The sequence below is a fragment of the Pocillopora damicornis genome, chromosome 10 (genome assembly GCF_964200805.1).
Source record: "Pocillopora damicornis chromosome 10, jaPocDami1.2, whole genome shotgun sequence".
Taxonomy (NCBI): domain Eukaryota; kingdom Metazoa; phylum Cnidaria; class Anthozoa; order Scleractinia; family Pocilloporidae; genus Pocillopora; species Pocillopora damicornis.
The window spans coordinates 10,572,736-10,592,930 of NC_142679.1; the positions used below are offsets into that span (position 1 = coordinate 10,572,736).

General features: G+C 39.5%; 3 protein-coding genes across 3 annotated transcripts; 1 reads left to right on the forward strand and 2 right to left on the reverse strand.

Moving 5' to 3' along the window:
• Positions 1-425: 425 nt before the first annotated feature.
• On the reverse strand, positions 426-8,771 carry LOC113667607 (CD151 antigen). The gene is made up of 7 exons (XM_027183454.2): positions 8,147-8,771; positions 5,307-5,498; positions 3,859-3,933; positions 3,376-3,471; positions 2,634-2,789; positions 1,804-1,887; positions 426-1,479 (listed from the first exon to the last, which is right to left on the reverse strand). The coding sequence occupies exons 1-7, from the start codon at positions 8,264-8,266 to the stop codon at positions 1,429-1,431; spliced, it is 774 nt and encodes a 257-aa protein (XP_027039255.2). The 5' UTR covers positions 8,267-8,771; the 3' UTR covers positions 426-1,428.
• A 6,237-nt stretch (positions 8,772-15,008) lies between these two features.
• On the forward strand, positions 15,009-18,722 carry LOC113667902 (uncharacterized). The gene is made up of 3 exons (XM_089186085.1): positions 15,009-15,489; positions 17,198-17,451; positions 17,578-18,722. Exons 1-3 carry the CDS (start codon positions 15,452-15,454, stop codon positions 18,720-18,722), a joined length of 1,437 nt encoding a protein of 478 aa, XP_089042211.1. The 5' UTR covers positions 15,009-15,451.
• A 336-nt stretch (positions 18,723-19,058) lies between these two features.
• Positions 19,059-20,004, reverse strand: LOC149038882 (uncharacterized). The gene has a single exon (XM_089183652.1). It carries the CDS (start codon positions 19,987-19,989, stop codon positions 19,327-19,329), a length of 663 nt encoding a protein of 220 aa, XP_089039778.1. The 5' UTR covers positions 19,990-20,004; the 3' UTR covers positions 19,059-19,326.
• Positions 20,005-20,195: the final 191 nt, after the last annotated feature.

The window sequence follows — 20,195 nt, forward strand, 5'->3', positions numbered from 1 at the left end:
ACTTTCCCGTCGATCAATTTGATATTAAGTTACTGCATTCAATTCAACTTTCTGCACTCAGTCTTAACTCTCTGCACTATTAAGTAATTATTGTACGAGGTTGAGCGTGGTATCATGAATTATCAATGCCGAGGTCTAAGTTATAGATCTGCTGAAGCCGAATTCGAAGGCTGAGTCAGACAACACAGACATAAAGTTTGATTATCCATGATATCATCTGACGAATTTCATAACTGACATTTTTAAACACCTGCAAAAGGAGATACCTGCCTAAGTCTGCAAAAGTTAGAGAACACCACGGACGAGGGTCTTGGAAACTAAACAGACTTTGAACTCGACATGATAAACTAATATCAGCTGTTGGTATGAGTTATCATCTCAACTTCACATGCTACTATATATTGATTGTATGCTCTCGACCAATGTATAATAATTGGGTTTAATGGACGTGTTCTCAATCAGTGAACAGGCTGAATTTTTTGCATATATATCAGTACAAAAGAAAATATGAGAAAAGGCTGTTCACACAACATATCATTAGTTAAGAAAAGTTAAAATAATAAAGTAAATAAGGTATATTAAGTTTATGGCTATTTCTTGAACTCTCAGAGTGCTTCTTGTCACCAGGGACTATAGATGAGCGCCGGCAAACTGTTAAGAAGACTTGAAAAGGAGCTGGGAGTTACTCGGTATGGAGTAATATGGTAGCTTTCCTGTCCAGGAGGAGTAACTACACTCCATGCAGTGGCTTCATGTGACGGACACCAGGATCAGATCTGGCAGCAAAGAGCCATCAGGTTCGCAAGACTTAACAACTTGTTCTGTAATAAACAGTGTGCGTTTTAATCCGAAACACGATTAGAGTCATCAGTTTGTGTACTGATCCAGGGAAGATTCAAGATGTACCACGACGTTTAGTGATAAATTTGGAAGATATAATACTCTTAAGTTTTATCATGAATTTCATTTGTGGACATAGAGGACCGTTGCGTACACAAGACAGAGCAACAAAAATGACTCAGAATCGTGTGCGATTCCTGACCTATGCTCAAACTCGGAGAAATATGGCTAAAATGATGATGATTATGATGATGACGATGATGGCATCGAATTTGACTTGAGGAAGGCACGTCATTTGAAGTCGTGTCCTCAGAGATCAGCCTTTTGTACTGAAGCTCTCAACACTCCAAGTCTCACTCTCCCCAACTCCCCTGTCTGCCAGTGGTCCCGGGCACAAAGTGACGAACAAGCTTCTCTTGGTAAATATTTAATTTAATAAAGTATTGAATAGCTAATTGTTTGCATATATCGATGATGTTGTTATTGTAGACATCGCAACAGTTCGGCAAATAATTAAGTTTATTCACTCGTGCTCTGGTATTCATGGTAGTGGTAGGTTCATGGTAGCTGTTAGCCGTAAACCATTCATTAGTATTCCACCAAGCGGATCATACACGAGGAGAGAATGATCCCAGTTAACTGCAATGAGAAAGAAAACAAGAAAACAAAACGAAACAAAACAGGTAAGCCAGTGAGAGGTACGATGATGCCTAATTCTAGCACGTTACACTTGGATTTTCTAGTTTCAACCCCGAGCCACGTAATTCGTGCCCCCTCCCTCCGCCTTCTGAGAGTAGAAGTACACAGGAGCCCCGCTATAGGTAAAGCACTCGGCCTTTATCAGTTTTCTCATGTTTAGAAACCGTGATGAAATACTCGCCCTCGTTTATGAAAAAATTTCCTCGTTGTCAAGTTATACCAGAATAGGTAAAGTTATTTACAAGTGAATGCTTTCCTGATTACCTGGACAGCGCTTAGAACCAATGCTATGAATCCCAGAATAAACACATGCTCCCGAAAAAACTCGCTTAACTTTAAAATGCAACCCTGTAAGCGAAAGAAACGACAAACCTTGTTAGTTATAACAGAGAGGATATTCCTATAATATACGTGGATTCAGCTTTTGCAAGCGAAGAGAACCAAAATTTTTTTTTGACAGTCGAACAGAGATACCCAAGAACCAATTGGGAAATCAGAGTGTAAAATCAGAAAACGATAGTACAGCAACAAAAATTTGTATTTCTAATTATTTTCAAGCGACTGCGAAATTATTTTATATCATTATCCTTTCTATTGTACTACTGTGATGTTCTGTTTCTATTCAGTTAAGTTTGCGTTTTATGGATGAGGTTATGTAAGAATAACGTAACTCCAATGGCGATTTATTTCTTGTCAGTATGCTGGTTGTTTTCGTTACATAATTCTCATTACCAGTTGATTTCAACTTAGTCTTTCGTTAGTTTTTGCCAGCGCCGTGTTGCTTTTGTTTAAGAGCTTTGCTATCGGACCTGGTTACGCCACAAATTGTAAGTTCGTTTCTATTTCATGTAGCTTTGTCGCTTTTCTTGTTTTCGTTACATTTGTACTTACATATTTGCATTAATTATTTATTTTCAGTCAAATCACATCTACAAATCTTTACATCTAAATATTCGTCTACACGGCGAATATGTGCATTCATTTTGTGGCGTTGAACGTGTAGTATTTATCTACAGGCAATAAACTTCCATAAAATTTGATTAGTAGGCTAAAACTTATCGGCTGGCAAGACAATACCAGTGATGGTATAGTACCTCATGGTATATATTAGAGGGGTGGTCCCTCTTTCCACAGGCAGGTGTAATTGTCTTGCAACACGAATCTGGCACTGACAAATTCTGGTTTTCAGTCATTCGTTTCCAAGCTGCGTTGTTCCACGTCGAATAGCTGCTACTACCACAACACATATGCTGAAGAAAGGATACTAAAAAATCATCGGCTAACGGCAGACACAAAAAGTTAATATCACTTGGGTAACGCCACTGTTAACCTGAACCAAAGATGTAGAAAAAGTTCATAGAAAATGGAAAGTCGTAATTTTGAAGCTTATTGGTCGAAAAATGACACTATTCCCTGGATTTTGACTGAAATTTAAGTTCACCACTGTATAACCGTTCTTCTTTTTCACAGTGCGATGAGCTTTTGACTTCTCTGATCCTCAGCGGCAAACCTGGCCCGTGTCAGTCATGCTAAGGACTATCTCACACGGTGTCCAATGTAACTCGGGATTACATGCAAACTACGTTTTACAATCGGTCTTGAAAACTCATGCCATCTTATTGACCAATCAGAAGCAAAACTGAAACTGTCGTGATCTGTCAACTCTCTCTTTGCGCGCTTGAGGCAGCTATATTTATTGATTTGCCTTGGGTTCTCATCGGCTCCTTATGAAATCTTTGTCCGGTATCATTTTTTTTTTCCAAGAGGCGACAAATGAATTTAACTATATCTTTTCCCTCGACCTGTGCTGATAACTAAAATATTGATCTTCCTTACCCTTTGTTGAAGATCGTCAAAGGAATCCCTTACAGCATCTGAGGTTCCATACTCATTCATTCGATCAAGCGCGGATTTATCTAAATTCTCTTCAATCTGGCAAAAACAGAAAACAACATAAATATTAAAAAATTATAAGAATATAAATTCAGATTTCTTTCTTGTCAAAACCTATTTAAAAAGTGGCCGATTAGCAGTGGTTTTCCAATGACTGTAAGTAACAATATTTTTTCGCTGAATCCGCATGTAACTGTGACACCGTGTTGCCTTCGTCAATAATAGCATGCCAGCTTACATTGTCAGATAAAGCAGCCTGGAGATTTTGGGCCGTAAAATTTGCCTGCAAATTTGTTTGATTCCAACGAAATAAGTCGAGACCCTTAGATCGAAAAAGAGAAAGAGATGGACATAAACTGGCATTAGAGGTCAAAATACTGAACAGTTATAATCATTGAAATTGCGGATAAGCACAACTGTACTTACATAAGATCGGTGTACGAATGCTGCAACTCCGATTGAACATTCGATTATAAAGATCAACGTCAACAAGATCAGAAACTGTAAAAGAGATTAAAACTTTACAACTGGGAATAGCAATAGCTAATGCAGGCGAACCAAGTATAGAGTAATATTGGTACTCAAATTCAGTGTATGGAGACCTAAGGACAGTCAATATTAGGTGTAATAGTGTAGTTTGATCGTCCGGGTGAGTGAAGTTCCGAGAAGGACTGTTGTCCGTAGTGGTGACTGACGTTTCGACAACCTGAGCGGAAGTCATCATCAAAGTGATGAGGACCTCTGATGATGACTTTTGGTGATGACTTCCGTTCAGGTTGTCGAAACGTCAATCACTCTTCTCAGGACTACAATCACCCGGACGATCAAAATACACTATTTCATCTTACTCCCGGGTTTAACCATTTACTGTAGTCAATATCAGGGAATTTAAGAAAACCAAGACGGAAACGGCCACGGAAACTTCACTAAACAAAAGGTTCAATAAGCAGAACAATAACTGTGCACGTGCATCATAAATCTTCGCAAATTTTTTTGCGTCCTCTGCAAAAAAAAAAAAAAAGCGTGAAATGACCAAACTTTGCGTTGTCTAGAGAATGTGAACGACGACGGCTTTTTTCAAAATTTCTCTTTCTAACGTAACGTTGTACGTGTTCCATATTCAGTTTCGAGTTAGTTTTGACATTGAGAAACAAACTAAATGACTTAAGAGTATCGCGAGATTCGTAGGTAAAATGCAAGTTCATTTTTTAATTGACGTTGTCCTCGGTGTCGCCGTCGTCGTTTCTTAAACTCCCTATTTCAGACAACGACGGGTATTCAACTGTCTATTGAAAAACGGATTTAAATGACGTACACAACGCGAAACGTAGGCCTTCGAATTGTAGTGTACGCATGTCTGTTTCAGCCTGGCTGGCAAGAGGTCTACCAGATCTCTCACCAGCTCACTTTACTCAGGGCCAAAAACTTTCTCGCGGGCGAAGATACGCTCGTGTAGCGACAGACTTGCTCGTTTGGGTCTATTAATGAGCGATTCAGTTCACACTCGTGTGGCATCTCATTTGCTTTACGAACCCAACAAACTTGAGTGAAAATAGTCATCACATTTTAGCCTTAATCAGGGTCACTGTGTTTTGGAGGAAGACGCTGTACTCTAAATAGACCTTCATCCACCCTGGTGTGTAGGAGAGGACCAGCTACAGTGAGCTGTCAAGACAATCACACAAACGGCTGGGGTTACCTGCAATCAACTAGCATCGCCTCTTAGAAGCGTAGGGGGTACTCTTAGTCCCTTCATGCCACAGAAAATGGCAAGAGGAGCTCAAGGAAATACGCCAGTCAGTCCGTGGTATGCAGACTGAACACATTGTAATATTCTATAAATATATGTCAGCAGATTTAGAAATGCTACTTACCGAAATAAGCGAATATCTGTGTTCTTTGACAATCCCATAGCAGCCACAGATGCATACAATCATGATGAGACCTCCAGTACCAATCATAAGACCTACTATTATTAGAAACCACGAGCTTCCCAGAAGTACATTGTACCGGCTCTCAAACAACAGTGTCCAGGCTCCCACTACCACCAGGGCCACGCCACTCAACTGAGAGATTGAATTTTCATACATACTTACACTTTTGAGCATCCATAAAGAGTGTTTTGTATTAATTTACAGAAGATGGAATATAAATGCGGTCAGTTTGTCTTGTAGACCAAGTACAAAATTTTTCAGATAAATACAGTCGAACCTGTTTTAAGCAGTCAGCCGGAGAATGGAGGGATGACCGCTAAAAACAGGTTGACCGTTGAAAACAGGTTCCACAGAATACGGTATAATAAAAAACAAGAAAACACCAGTTGATGCCATATTGGCCACTTAATGTACAAAAACTCGCTCAAAAATACCACTAACATTGATTTCGGGAGAGAAAAACGGATTAAATTGTACTTGAAAGATTAATTTTATTTGATTGTTCCGTTTAAGGGACCGTGCAGTACAGTTGGAAAACGATGCAAACAGGCCGTTGGGACTCAGTAAAGGGTGATCATGATCGCTCAATTAAATGTGAGCGCTGGATACAGGAAACATTTCGGGACTTTGACAATCATCCGCTTAATACAGTTTCGACTGTAGCAAGGAAATGAGACTTTTGTGCATCGTAATTGCATCATTGACCATTTCAGGTCCAAATATGGTCGTTTTGTTTCACGTCATTCCATAGACTGAACCGGAAAGCAAAATCTTTACGATGTCAACCATAAACGTCTAGTTTTCTAGTTTTCTTAGTTCGAGTGGTGGTTTGTTAAGTTCTCCGTTTTCCCTTATTACTGTTGTCATAATATAAAAAAAATCCTATTTATTCACCAAGAAATATGATCGAATTCGGTCAGAAGTTTTATTATGGAGTCTTGTCAAGCAGACAAGACGTTTAAAATTGTCCTACTTTGAGCCTTGTCACACCCATTTTATCCGCGGTGACTTCAACTTAATTTGCCGGTTTTCAATTGGCCGCGAAAATAAACATCTTACGTCTTTTAATTAGATGAGACAACGAAATTAATTATGTGGTAATCAAGAGGAAGAATTAGAATGAAAACACAAGCGTGTATAACAGAACTTCTACTCTAAGTTTACGTAGAGATGTAAAATAATTAAGCCCTACAAATGATTTAACTTTGAGAGAGGGCTGTCTAGTTATTCATTTCTAAAAGTTGCTGTATATACGGTTAAAACTAAGGAGCATTTCAGTTTTCTAAGATTAGCCACTGTCGGAAATTCTTTGTATATCAAATTGTCCTGAACATATAACAAAGCACATCCTCATTAGTTTACAAATTTCTCTGGTGCATTTTAGCTCTTTTCATAATCATAGTCGGACAACTAAATGGACCGGAGACGTGTTATGACTGGCGAACTCTTGACATCCATGAAGAATGTATAACTTTAGCCAGATTGTTTAGCTGGACTACAATACTAAGGAAATTCAATTAAAAGATCTTGACAAAGGTCATGTCTCGATTCAGAACTATTTCTCTTGAATTCGGTTTCATAGCACAGGGTGAACTTTACCTTGAACAAAATTTCGGTATGATTTGGGGAAAATTTCCAGTCCAGCTTTTCTATTTTACATTTTTTTTTTCTATTTTTTTTAAATTCGATTTGGACATCAAACCTTTCTGACCATTTCACTCTTCGAAAAAGAGGTTCATCAACCGTGAAGTAAAGATAGACGGACAACCTTACAAAGAATCGCCTCTCCTTGCGAGAAAACATGCAATTCTCTCCGCACCGTGAAAGGATAAAAGTTCGCAACAGGTTCAACAAAAGTGAAGTAAAAGTATGGCGGATAGACTTAAAAGGAATCACCTCTCCTTGCAAGACAACACATGTAATTCTGTCCACCGTGAGAGGATAAAAGTTCGCGGAAGTGAATTTCTGCTACTCGAACGAAGAAACACTAATCTTACAAGGATCGATATTTGTCTCAAGACTTTTGGAGCCGACGGTTTCCGGTGCTTGTTAATACGGAAAGTGTAATATTTCCATCGTCTGACGACAAGATACTTAGAGGCGAATGATTTATCAACACCCATGATAAACGCAAACAGTACATCATACCATCACGCAATCAGAACTCCTTAGCTTATCGTGTACAATAACAATTTTGCTACAATTTAGGAAAACATCGACGTCAAAAAAGGAAAAGAAAGAAAGAAATCAGAGAATGAGTTATATCACATACTCAGCACAAAACAACCAGATTGAAATACGCTTCCTGTGGGCGTTGAAATCATGTTTGTAAGCTAGGAAGGTGGAAACATGATTCATGCAAGGAATTTCAAGTATTGCCGTATGGAACATTAAGTTTTTTCCATCCAAGTGGTACATTAACATTAGGATATTCTAATGAGCTGGACAACAAAGCTTGGAATATTTCACGTAACCTATAGAAGTTCTTAGCCTCCAAATCATCAAAACAAACACGAGCTAATAACTTCATTAATAGCTAAACGAGTGCGGGTGGATAACGAAGTAATAGTAATCAAACATCTGGCGAGACAGCAGCCGATTTAGAAGTTACAGATTTGCCATCTATAATTTATTTTTTTTATTATTTGAAATTCTGTCGGGGTTTTTCCGCAGGAATCGCACAAAGCGGACCATTGGTGCCTGTTTACTGATTTAGAATGAATCGCATTCGTGTCCGATAGTCATGTTAAGTGCTGCAATGCTCTTAAAGCTTAACTTACCCAATAAAAGAATGTAAACATATGCATGGGCGCTTTAAGACACCGTACACTACAGCATCTCCTTCTTTTCCTATTCTGCAACTCAATATTCCTCCAGTCTGAGAAGTCAGCAGGCACCATCGTCAAACCGAACTAAGAGAAGTACAACTTCTCTGGTATGGCACCGGCGAAAGACACGATGGGTCGATCTCGAGTTCAGAATGTTTGCAGAAATATAAACCCACATTGAAGTCACGGGAAATAAGCGATTAGATGACAATTGAGAGGACGTGAATGAATTAATAGGGTGGAGATTTACTATTTCGCGAATTTGTAGTAAGGTAAGAAACCAGAATGATTTTCAATTATGTCCAAAGAAAACTACTGAAATGAAATTGGAAGTGAAGGACATGAACACTGATTGTAAACAATGTTTGCGACCAGAAGCGAAAAAGGTATGCTAAGAATGCCTGCTCTTAATATCGATCAAAATACAATATCTCCCCTTATTCAATTGGCGTTCATGACTGCTTATAAAACAAGTGGAGAGCTTTGATACCTAATAATCCTCTTTGAATATCTTAATGAAAGGATAACAAATCTCTGACTGACATCATCTGTTTTGCTGTCCCGGTATGTAGGTTATGTGTCTTGGAAGGAAAATGAAGGGAAAAATGCCTGTCATTTTTTAGTCCTGTTTAAAACGTCTCTGTCACGCTTTGCTCCCCCGAGTAGGAAACCGATAAATTCGAAATCGGAAAACCGTTTAATAAATCCATAACAATCAATAATTCCAAATAGGACGTAACCGAACAATCCATTAGAATTGCCCTGAATACTCAAGAGTTGACGTGTAGCTCCTACCTTGTGTCTCGTATATAATTCATCTCTGAGTTGTCCTCGCATTTTTTTGTTTTCTTTTTATGTCCAAAGTACCTTAAGATACACCTATAGTTTAGTTGAGACCAAAATTTACAGCGTTAAACAAATCTGAACCTCTGTGTAAATAATAAACTCATACAGGCAGAATGGTCTCTATCATAAATATATATAAATAAATAAATTTAATTCTTATATAGCGCAAAATTCATTATAAGTGTATGATCTAATGCGTTTTACAATAAATTAAAAAATATCTAAAGAAACCGCAGAATATGATAGTTAGATTACAAAATGAAAACAAAATTATATTTAACAATAAATTAAAAAGAGATAAAAAATCTATATAGTACATAGTCTAAAAATGTTCACACAATTAACAGTATGCTTGTTTAAAAAGATACATTTTCAGTTGTTTCTTAAAAATATTTACACTACTTACAGCTCTTAGACTTTCCGGAAGAGGGTTCCATAAAAATGGGGCAGCTACCGAAAAAGCTCTGTCCCCAGTGGTCTTGGCAGATCTAATTGCCGGGCGAGCTAATAAATAACTAAAATTTGATCTTAAATTATAATTAGAATCGCCTTTGAATAACATAATATCACTAAGATATGCTGGCGCTAGGCCATGGAGAGCTTTGAAAGTCAACAAATTTACCTTAAAAATGATCCTAAATTTAACTGGCAGCCAATGGAGATTAATCATCACAGGTGTAATGTGCGAATAAAGGGGTGTATTGGTCAGTAACCTGGCGGCAGCGTTTTGAACGCGTTGTAACCTATTAACGTGTATAGCAGGCAAACCATATATTTTTGCATTACATTAGTCGATTCTGCTTATATCAAAAGCTTGCTCTAATGACTTTGCAGCTTCAAAAGGCAGATATTTTCTTATACGCCTTATGTTATATAGCGAAAAGAAAGCTGAGTGACATGTTTTGTTTATGTGGCTGTGAAACTGGAAATTAGAATCGAACCAGACACCTAAATTCCTGGCTTCACTGACTGATTTTACTTGCGTGTCACCAACCATAAGGCTGTCATTTCTAACTTTGCTAAGTTGCTGGCGAGTTCCAATAAGCATAAATTCAGACTTATCTTCATTCAGCCATAATTTATCAACAATCAGCCACGCCCTTACGGCCCTGATACATCTTTCCATAGCACCTCTTTAGCTTGCTTCCGTCTCACCCATTGAACTGTCTGGCTCGAATGACAAATAAAGCTGAGTGTCGTCAGCGTACGCATGAGCATTATGCAAATGATTCTTGATAACCTGGAACAGCTTGCTCGCATAAGCAGAGAACAGAAGTGGTCCGAGGCATGACCCTTAAGGAACTCCAAATGACAAATCAAATTTATCAGACAGTACACCATTAATCATGACACGTTGAGATCGAGCTGACAGGTAGGAGACGATCCATTTGAGCGCATCTCCAGTAACACCAAATGATGTCTCGAGACGACGTAAGAGGATGATATGGTTGACCGTATCAAACGCAGCGCTAAGGTCAAGTAATACAAGCAAAGACACATGTTGACGATTCATGTCAAGTAAGATGTCATTTACTATCTTAACCAGCGCCGTCTCAGTGCTATGTGATTTCCTGTAAGCTGACATGGGCGTATAATTGGCTGCTCTTTCAGTAATCTTGGACACAAATTGGAGATTACTAACCGGACGCAGGTTCTTGTAAGCGAAATCAATAGTGCCCTTCTTGAACAAAGGGTTTATGATAGCTTCCTTCCAATTGTCAGGAAAATGACAAGTGGACAGAGATGCATTCACCATATTTGTGATCACCGGAAGCAGAACATTTAATGAATCACAGACCATTAGTTGGAAATGGGTCTAATAAGCACGACTTTTTGGCAGAGGCTCTAATGAGCTCGCATACATTTCGCTCACTAAGGTTGCCACAAGAGCGCAGTACTTCGTCAGTGATATCTGAGGCCTCCCCGTCCGGCGGGACAAGATTACGATCAGCAGAACTCAAGCAGATGGAATCAGTATCCTGACTAATGTGCTCTACCTTGCGCACAAAGAATTCGCCGACATCATTTGCAAGCACAGTCTTGTCAAGAAGGACTGGAAAGTTCAAAACATCAGATGTGCCAAGTAGCTTTTTGGCTGCGCAGAAAAGTTTTCTCTGATCGGTTCCATTATCCTATAAAAATTTGGAATAAAACCCTTCCCTTGTCTTGTTCATGAGATTAGTAACCTTATTCCTCTTCCGCTCGAGGTCAGCAAAATCCACAGGCAGCCGCGTTCTTCCCCATTTTCTTTTAGCTTTCCGGAGTGAGCGCTTAGCATCATTAATTTCATTGCTATACCAAGGGACCATAGGCCTGCCAACCCTAGTGCGAGTCCTAAGCGGAGCATGCTTGTCTAGGAGAGCAGAAAGGGTGCTGTTGTACGAGTTTACATACGCCTCTAATTCATTAGCAGTAGTTGGTTTTACTGCTGCGCACGGCTCGGTAGACGGCATATCTCTTTTAAGTTGCTCCATACTAATTTACTTTATTTTCCTGTAGCTGGAAGTCTTCACGGAAAGAGCGGGTCTCGGTGGTGTGAGCCAACACAGGACAGCAGCACGATCAGAGATAAACTGATCTATTACAGGCGTGTGCGAGATCAGGCATTCAGACATGCGTGTTATAATAAAATCAAGAGAGTGTCATCGCGATGGGTGGGCTTATCAACATGCTGCTCCGGACCCAGGCCCTTTCCGTGCATCAGAGTCTTGAGGATCGTTTACGTGGATGTTGAAATCGCCCATTATAAGCAATTCTTCCTTGCATAATAGTAGAGACTCAAGGTATTCAGGAAATTCGGCGAGAAACACATCAACGGGAACACGGTGCTCCTCTGAGTAAGGCGGTCTGTAGACAATCACAAGCCGTATGTTATGTGGGGAAGATCTTACAATCCACTCGGAGAATTCAAAAGAGTCGTGTTCACTAGCTCCAGCATTAACCTTAGAAACATCGAATGAGTCACGATAGATGAGCCCAGTCCCTCCTCCGCGGCGATCAAGTCTTGGATGGTCAACAATGCAATAGCCATTAGGACATAGCTCAACCCTAACATCCGAGTCATTCGCTGTCAGCCAGTGTTCAGTAATGGCGACTAAATCGATTTTGCGATCAACTATGAAATCAAGAATCTGTGCTGTTTTATTTCTGACAGAACGAGCATTGAGGTTGCATAACAGCATCTGCTGGTACAATCTTATGTCCATTCTGGTAGGACATATTTCAATCAAATTTCTAGTGTCCCTATCCGCTCGAAGTTCTTGATAAGCACGCTGCGATACAGTTACCGCTATTGGGTTTCCAGTGTTGGGAAGAGCCGTCGTGGTGTCACTCTGCCATTGTCTGGAAAAAATTGAACAAGAGCCATTGTCTAAAGATCTTAGTATGAATTTAAGTCGTATTCTTTTGTCAAAAATTCTCTAATCTTCAGAATAAGCTTTCCGGATTCAAATGTTTTCGGATTCGAAGTTTCAACTTTAAATTTCGAATTCATAATCTCCGGAGACACGACCAAAGAGGGGGGGTTTCATTTCGGATTCGTCTTTTTGTATGTAAACAGTGAACAGAATCTGGCGCTAAAACGCATCGGATTCGTCACAAATTCGGAACAATTTCTGCCGGCGTAAACCTGGTCTAAACCTTCGTGTGATGTATCAGTCGTAGACAGGTAGAGAGACGTATTGGAATAACATCCGTTTCAATGGTCTTGGCTGAAAGAAAACAACTTTATTTCTTTCCTAATATGGATAGCACTTATTTACGTACGTCGAATATTGAGTTTTATATTGCACAAGAGACTTTACGCTCACAGTGTCTCTTTCCAACCAGTTTGTATAAACGAGTGTCGTTAAACTGTCATGGAAGCTTAAAGAAATGTCTGGACGACACTGTGATGGACTGGCACTTTTTCCCAGAAAAGCGAAGTAAACAAGAATACACCTTGTCACTGCATGCCACTGACACCGAGATTTGCCTTGTCTAGCAAGATGAGCCACCTAGCTCGCAAACTGACTTTGTAATTTTATATCAATAAAAAATTAATAAAGGAAAATCCCCTCCCCATCCATGCCGATGGATCGCGCGTATGTTTCCCACACGGTTCAGCCAAGTGCTTGAATTGTTTGAACTACATTAGAAGTGTTTTGGCTAAGCGTTTGGGAATTGTTTAGGCCTATTAGATTATTTTAACGTCTTTGTGCGAGTCTTGGGAGCCTTGTTTTGTCCTGTGATATGAGGGCGCACATATAGTGTTGCTTTTAGGTGATTTTTCCTTGACCGTTATAATAGGGCTTAATTAGCTATCAAGAAGAGAGTAGCATTCGATCCAAATAAGACTTTCGAAATCAGACTCCTGGTGCCTCCCGTTTGAGCGCGGTGTTAGAGCTAGTTTACCCCGACAGTCCAACAATAGTCAGCCGCAGGGCCTAAAGGACCCTGAGATACTTTGGTAAGTGGCCCCATCGATCCCCCTGATTCACCGTAATACCCCAGAATAATTTTACACACACATGCTTTTGCATGCGTCTAATCGTGCTGAGCTTCAGAGGAAAGATTGAATAATTTCTCGGATCACAAGGAGGGTGAAAGTAGCGTTTGCCTCAATTAGAGAAAGAACAAAGAACATATGGTAGAATGGTCTTCTAGTGACTTGCACCACTAAGGCATCTGATGGATATCCCATCTTTAAATAATACTTGAGTCACGCGAAATACTAGATAACCCCTTGTCGTGAAACCCGAGTACAGTCCACCCCTCGTAAGTAGACATCCTTGGGAATTGGAAAAAGTGTCCGTTAGTTGAATTGTCCGCCAACAGGAATTATTCCCTTAGCGGACACCAAAGAAAAACAGTGTAAATGTCCGCTTACGGAAGAATGTCATGTCGGACTCATGTTAATGTCAAACGAACTGACAGCTTGCTTTCCCGTGGACAAATGGAGATTCACAAAACCCATCGCCATTGTTCTGTTGTTCTGTCAAAGGTCATATTTTTGTTTATTTGCAAATTCAAGACCAATTTTATTGCCTCGAGTTAGTCATTATCTCTGGGGTGTCCGCTTACGAGACAGTGTAAACAAAAGAACAATCCAATTTTCATTTTTTAAAGTGTCCGCGTCCGCTTAAGAGAGGGTGTCCGCTTACGGAATAAGTAAATACAGAGATTGACTGGGAGGCATAAAAGTGTCCATAAGTAAAACTGTGCGCCCACTGGAGTGTCCATTGTTAAGTCAAAATGCCACGCTAGTACATTTACTTCGGATTTTATTGCAGTGGTGGAAAACTAAAATGATAAAATCGAATACTAAGTAAACGAAACGACCGAACAGAGGGAAAACGAAAACGAAAATAGCACTGAAAATAACGAAAATTTACGTTAATTATTCAACTCCTACCGGGCTAAATATAAAGTCTCCCTAGGATCTAATACTCTGTAAAATCCTTCTCTCCACGTCTTTCTGCTGTCTACAACTATATGCGAAAATTGATACCTATATTCTTATATTTAAGTTTTAAAATATAACGTTCGAGTGAGACTCAAGTGACAATTTTAGATGGTTCGTTTCGTTTGCTTTCTATTCTTTTGGTTTCCTTTCGTTTCTTTTCGTTTCACAAAGTGCTGATTCGTTAGCCCGCAAGAGGCAAATCACCTTCGTCAAAGAAAACAATTTCCACCGAAATATGAATAAAAACATCATCATTTCTGATTCGATGCGGCAGCCTTATTCCTTCGCTAACTAGTCTCACTTGTGTAAAAAAAAAAAGTAGAAAAGAAAAAGAAAACGAAATCATCACGAATTTCAAAGAAAATTGTGAATTCTTACCTGCTTACATTAAAAGTAAAAAATTAATATTTGAAAAAACAGTCGAACCTGTATTGAGGGGTGGGTGACCGCCTAAAACAGGTTTGCACGATGGTCGGTTGCTATGTAAATTCCTCCCGTTGCTATCTTAGAGGTCACGTGATGACGCGTTCACGGCTTGAGCTGATTTAAGGCGTCAAGCTAAAGGGCTTTTTTCAGTCGTTTATTTTACATTGGATAAAGCTTACCAACCTTCTTTTTTTCATATTGAATGACTATGGCCTTTCACTAATGGCAGAAGAAAGAAAAAATCAGGTTTTTCGAATGACTTCTCCACGAAACGGCTCGTCTAAGATAGGTACGCTACCGGCTAGCAACGGGTTTACAGAAGCCAATACGTCAACACAACCGCTGTGATTTCTGTATTTCTAGAGTCCTGGTACTGAGAGAACAATTTTTTACTTAGGGGGCTCCACTGTTAAGACAAACGCAGAACAAAAACGAAGAAAATACACCCAAAATACCTGTCCTCCTCCCTGAAAAGTATAATTTTGACCGTTTAGTTACCGAGCGTGCCATAAATCGAAAGTTGAAAGTGGACTTTGGTGTAAATGGCGTCGTTTTCGCCGATTTCTTCGGAGGAATCCAAGTAAGAAAATGTCCTGTAAACTCGATTTTCTCCGTTGATCAGTACAAGCGACTAAATACAGGAATGGCTCCGACCTGTAATTGGATGATAAAAATAGTAAAAGTTAATAAGTTATATTTTAACTCTTTGCCCGTGAGTATTGTTAACCGCGTGTCTCAAAGCGGAACAATGAAATATCAATGCGAGTGAAAACACCGATCTGTAAAAAAAGAAATGATTACTTACGTAGCGAAGGGAAGGCAGCCTTTCTTATTCAGCGAGGTCGTTCAGCGATATTCCAGCGATGAAAAAGTCATCGGCTAACAAGCTCCGCTGACAAAACTCATTTGGTCAGTTCAGGCGGACGACCAGAGACTGGAGCCATTCCTGTATTTCACCGCTGACAGGAATAGCTCCGACTCAAACGTTTATTAATTTTTTTTTCAATAACTTTTTAGTAATTTTTAAAAAAAATTTTTTAAAATTTAAAACTAAAATGGTGAGCAGTGCTGTACGAACAGTAGTTGTAAAACTTCTTTATTCTCTGACGCGTTTCGTCTAACTCTCGTAACTTCTTCGGGGAGTTTTACAAGGTAACACTAAACGCGTATAGTTATAAACCATTGTTAGCAGCTATGACCAGTGACCATAAGGGCTTACCTGGACCTACGAGCAGGAATAGGCAAAGTTGTGAAAATTTGAAAATTTCTTTTGAAAATTTATTAGGCAGGATGAGAAATATTTTTTGGGAGCCGCGGTTTTAGCTGAAAATTTTCAAATTTGAAAAATTGAAGAGGTTTTTTACAGATGATGCCTGGAAAGCAGTTGGAAAATTAGGTTAGGATGGCTCGTACAGAAAATGTAGTTTATGGTCCACTCGTTCTTTCTTAAATTTAAGTGGTATAAATACTTTGTCTAAAACAGTAGTGTGATACGATAACTAATGAGATATACTCGTTCCAATACTATGTCATGTGATGAATAGCCTTCATTAATTTTGGAACATATTTATAAAATCATTTTACTCTTTCTTGTTATAGCCAAAAACTGTTCAAAGATACTTCTCCAGTAGAGCATACTGTAAATTAAAAACATCGGTGGCAGCGTCACGCAACCTTGCGTGATCTTTCAAACATGGTATGCAGTTGCTGCATTATTTTAAAACTTAGAAACTACATGGCCCTGTAAAAATAAAAGAGGGCTTCATTTGCAAGCACTGTAGACTTCAACATAAGAAGAACCTAATAAATAGCTCTTTCACTTTTTATCTGTATATAAATTATTTAGCCAGAACCAAAAAATTAATATACGCATGAGTTGGAGCCATTCCTGTCAGCGGTGAAATACAGGAATGGCTCCAGTCTCTGGTCGTCCGCCTAGACAGACTAAATTAGTTTTGGCAGCGGATGACTTTTTCATCGCCGGAATATCTCTGAACGACCTAGCTGAAGAAGATAGACTCTGCCTTATCTTCGTTAAGCAAGTGGCCATTTCTTGTTTGACACGTCTGTGTTTTCGCATGGATATTTCATTGTTCCGCTTCGGTACACGCGGTTAACAATACTCACGTGCAAGGAGTTTTAAAAGATATAACTTATGAACTTTTACTATTTTTATCATCCAATCACAGGTTGGAGCCATTCCTGTATTTAGTCGCTTGTTTGATCAGTTTAGGCCGCCATCTTGAATTTCTTCAGGCTCAATGTCGAGTGTTTTATTTCATCTGTAGCCCTGAAGGAGACCGTAAATGTTGCGGAAAAAGCCGAAAATGCAGCAAAGGGAAAGGCCATGTGGGCAAATGTGATTCGAAACGACAAGTAAATCGTTTCTGGGAAACATCGCCCATTTTTAACATTCATAAGGAGCGCCAAACGCTGCAAGACAACTTTCGCCATCTTCAAGTCCAAGAAGATGCTTTATCCAAGAAGGAGCAAGATATCTTGGCTTTACAAAGGGAGACAGATTCTCTAGTGGAGGAATCAGGTTAGTTTCCTACTTGTAAGTGGGTTAGTTGCGGCAAGATAAACGGAATTGATTATTATTTATTCATTTATTTGCCGTTTTGGAATTGTCATTATTTTGATGATGATTCCCTATCCTTGTTTATAGAAAGAGCACTGCAAAAATCAAAAGGAGAGAAAGAGACACTAGACAAAGAAATAAGTGAAGCAGAGGAGACACTGAGAGAACTAAAGGAGGCATATGAGAAAGTGAAAAAGCTGTTGGGGCAAGAGGAATATTCCCGAAGACGAAGGAGTGCTGCTAGCACATCATATGAAATGATTAATGATTATAAGTCGAGCACTAGATATAGGAGAAGGGAAGAAACTAAAAACATTTTAGAATTTATTCATGGGGGTTTTGAAGCTTCATTGTATGGGGCATGGGATTTTTTGGCTGCCAATGCAAGTAATGAAACCATGACCAAATTAATGAGTAGTTATAAGAGGGGCCGATTTCTTCAGGGTATTTTTGAGAGAGCCATTAATGATTTTCAGAAGTCAGAAGAATTACTGAAACAGTCTGTGGCACTTAAATATCAGAGTTATTTGTCTAGAAGAAAGTATAATCTTGTCTGTAAAACACAAAGTTCATTTTTTAATGCTGAAAAAGAAGTCTGGCTGCCACGTAACATTAAATGTCTTGGAGTTGACTTAAGGTTACCCAAGCTCAGCTTCTCAGATGACAATGTTGACAAGTTTGTGAAAAGTTTAGACATTGGTCATGTCACACAGATCTCAGGGGTATCAGGTGTTTCTCGCACAGTCACTGGCCTGGTGTTTATGATTATTGATTTGCACTTGAGAGTTCCCCATCTTTCTCGTAAACTTGTCTGGTTCAATGAAAATGAAAATCATTTTATTTTTCAGTTCTCAGATGATGGAGCTCCTGAAACAAATGAGCTGACAATGTCAATAGGAAGTATGGTGTGCTGGAACTTTGGAGATCAGGTACGAAGTAGGGACTTCCAGTACCTCCTCCACTGTGTAAGTGTAAAAGAGAAAGATCAAATAATGCATGACCTCTGGAAGCAGCACACTGAAGAGATGAAAATGTTGGAAGGTAATGTTTTGACTGTTTGTGATAAGGAGTGCACTGTTGAATTTCAGCCAGGAGCAGACATGTCCTGGCAGAGCTGGGCTGCCAATGAACTCAACCAGGCAGCTACATATCCTTCCCCATATGCAAATGTTCATAAAGGAAACATGAACACTATGGGGGGTAGTATTGGAGTGGGTAAAGATGACACCTGAATGAATGAATGTTGTGCCGCGTAGCACTGGGAACACAAATGGTGAAACAGAGAATTAACTCATATGTACCCTTACTTTCTCTTCGCCGCGATTCACCATCCTAAATCGTCCCCGACTTTCTCTGTGCGACCTCGTAGCTCAGTCGGCAGAGTAACGGTAGATCTAATCCGGAGGTCGTGGGTTCGATTCCCACCGAGGTCAAAAGATTTTTTCTTTGCCTCGTGTGGTTCCCTGTTTCCCTTTATTAGGGCTAACGCCCAATGGGTTATTCATGGGTTTAAATAGCACTTTAATTTACACTTCAGAGTTAATTCTCTGTTTCACCAATTTCATAAATGAGTCAGACATCATTGTTAGTCAAATAATAAAAAAGCTTTCAGCTATTATGTTTAGGTAAAACCATAGTTCTATTTATTCACTCCAATGTATTACAGTCTACAAGATACGAAGATTAAATTTTAAAATATCTGCTTGTATTAAAAACATGTTTCCTTTAGAACTTTGTTTCAGATTACATTCAAGGTTGTCATTCTTTTGATGTATGAAGTTTCGTGACAAGGTCTAACAAAACATTAGCAAGTCCTACTGTTAATTAACTGTCAAGCTAGATAGTGTTCAAATTCAATAGCTTTTGCAAATTGGAGTCCTTTGCAAATCCTTCTCGATCATAGCGCTGCACGCAAAATGTGGTTACTACCCTTTGTTGTTTTGTTGAATAAACCATTTGCAGCGGCGTAGTTGGTGTTACAACAACAATTGACTTGCCGCTGTAACTTTGAAGCACGCGACCATCCTCGGGGATTTTCTGGAAGTGCCGCTTCTTGAGAAAATTCTCTCCTTTAAATCTCGCGGGAGACCAAATTTTTTCTGCAGTGTCGAGCCTTTGGAAAGTTAGCGTTATTCTCTCACCATTCTTGGTTGTGTCCGCGCTTCCCCCGTAGCCTTGTACTAAAACCCAGATATGTTTAAAGATTTGAAATGGCATAAAGAGAGTGATGGGCGCCATAAGACCGGTCATTCTAGAGCGAGCGAGCTTCGCATTAATAGAGAGCCCGATCTCCTTTAGGAAGCCATCCACCAAGGGACCTACAAGCTCCAACTTGTTGCCTGTGAGCTCTTCCAACACGGGATCAAGGTCTCTCATCCCGTAATTAGGTTTATTTTCTGCGAAACGAACCCTCCTCAACCATTCTTTCTCCGCAGAGAACTTCATCTCTACGGAGTTGGTATTCCAAAACCGGTCTCCTCTCTCTGTTTTATCCTCCATGCCGAAGTGCCTTAAACAGAGTTTGTTTGATGTGCTCGCGCTGTTATTATTTGCCGCCATTTTTGAATAGGCCTTTACTTTTCGTGCCAACTGCCGCTGATGATTTCTGCGCCAGCGCGCATCAGAGTTGCGGAAGGGAAACCCATGGCAACCGACCATCGTGTTGACTGTATCGAGATCCAGTCTCGCTCAAATCTATAGGAGCG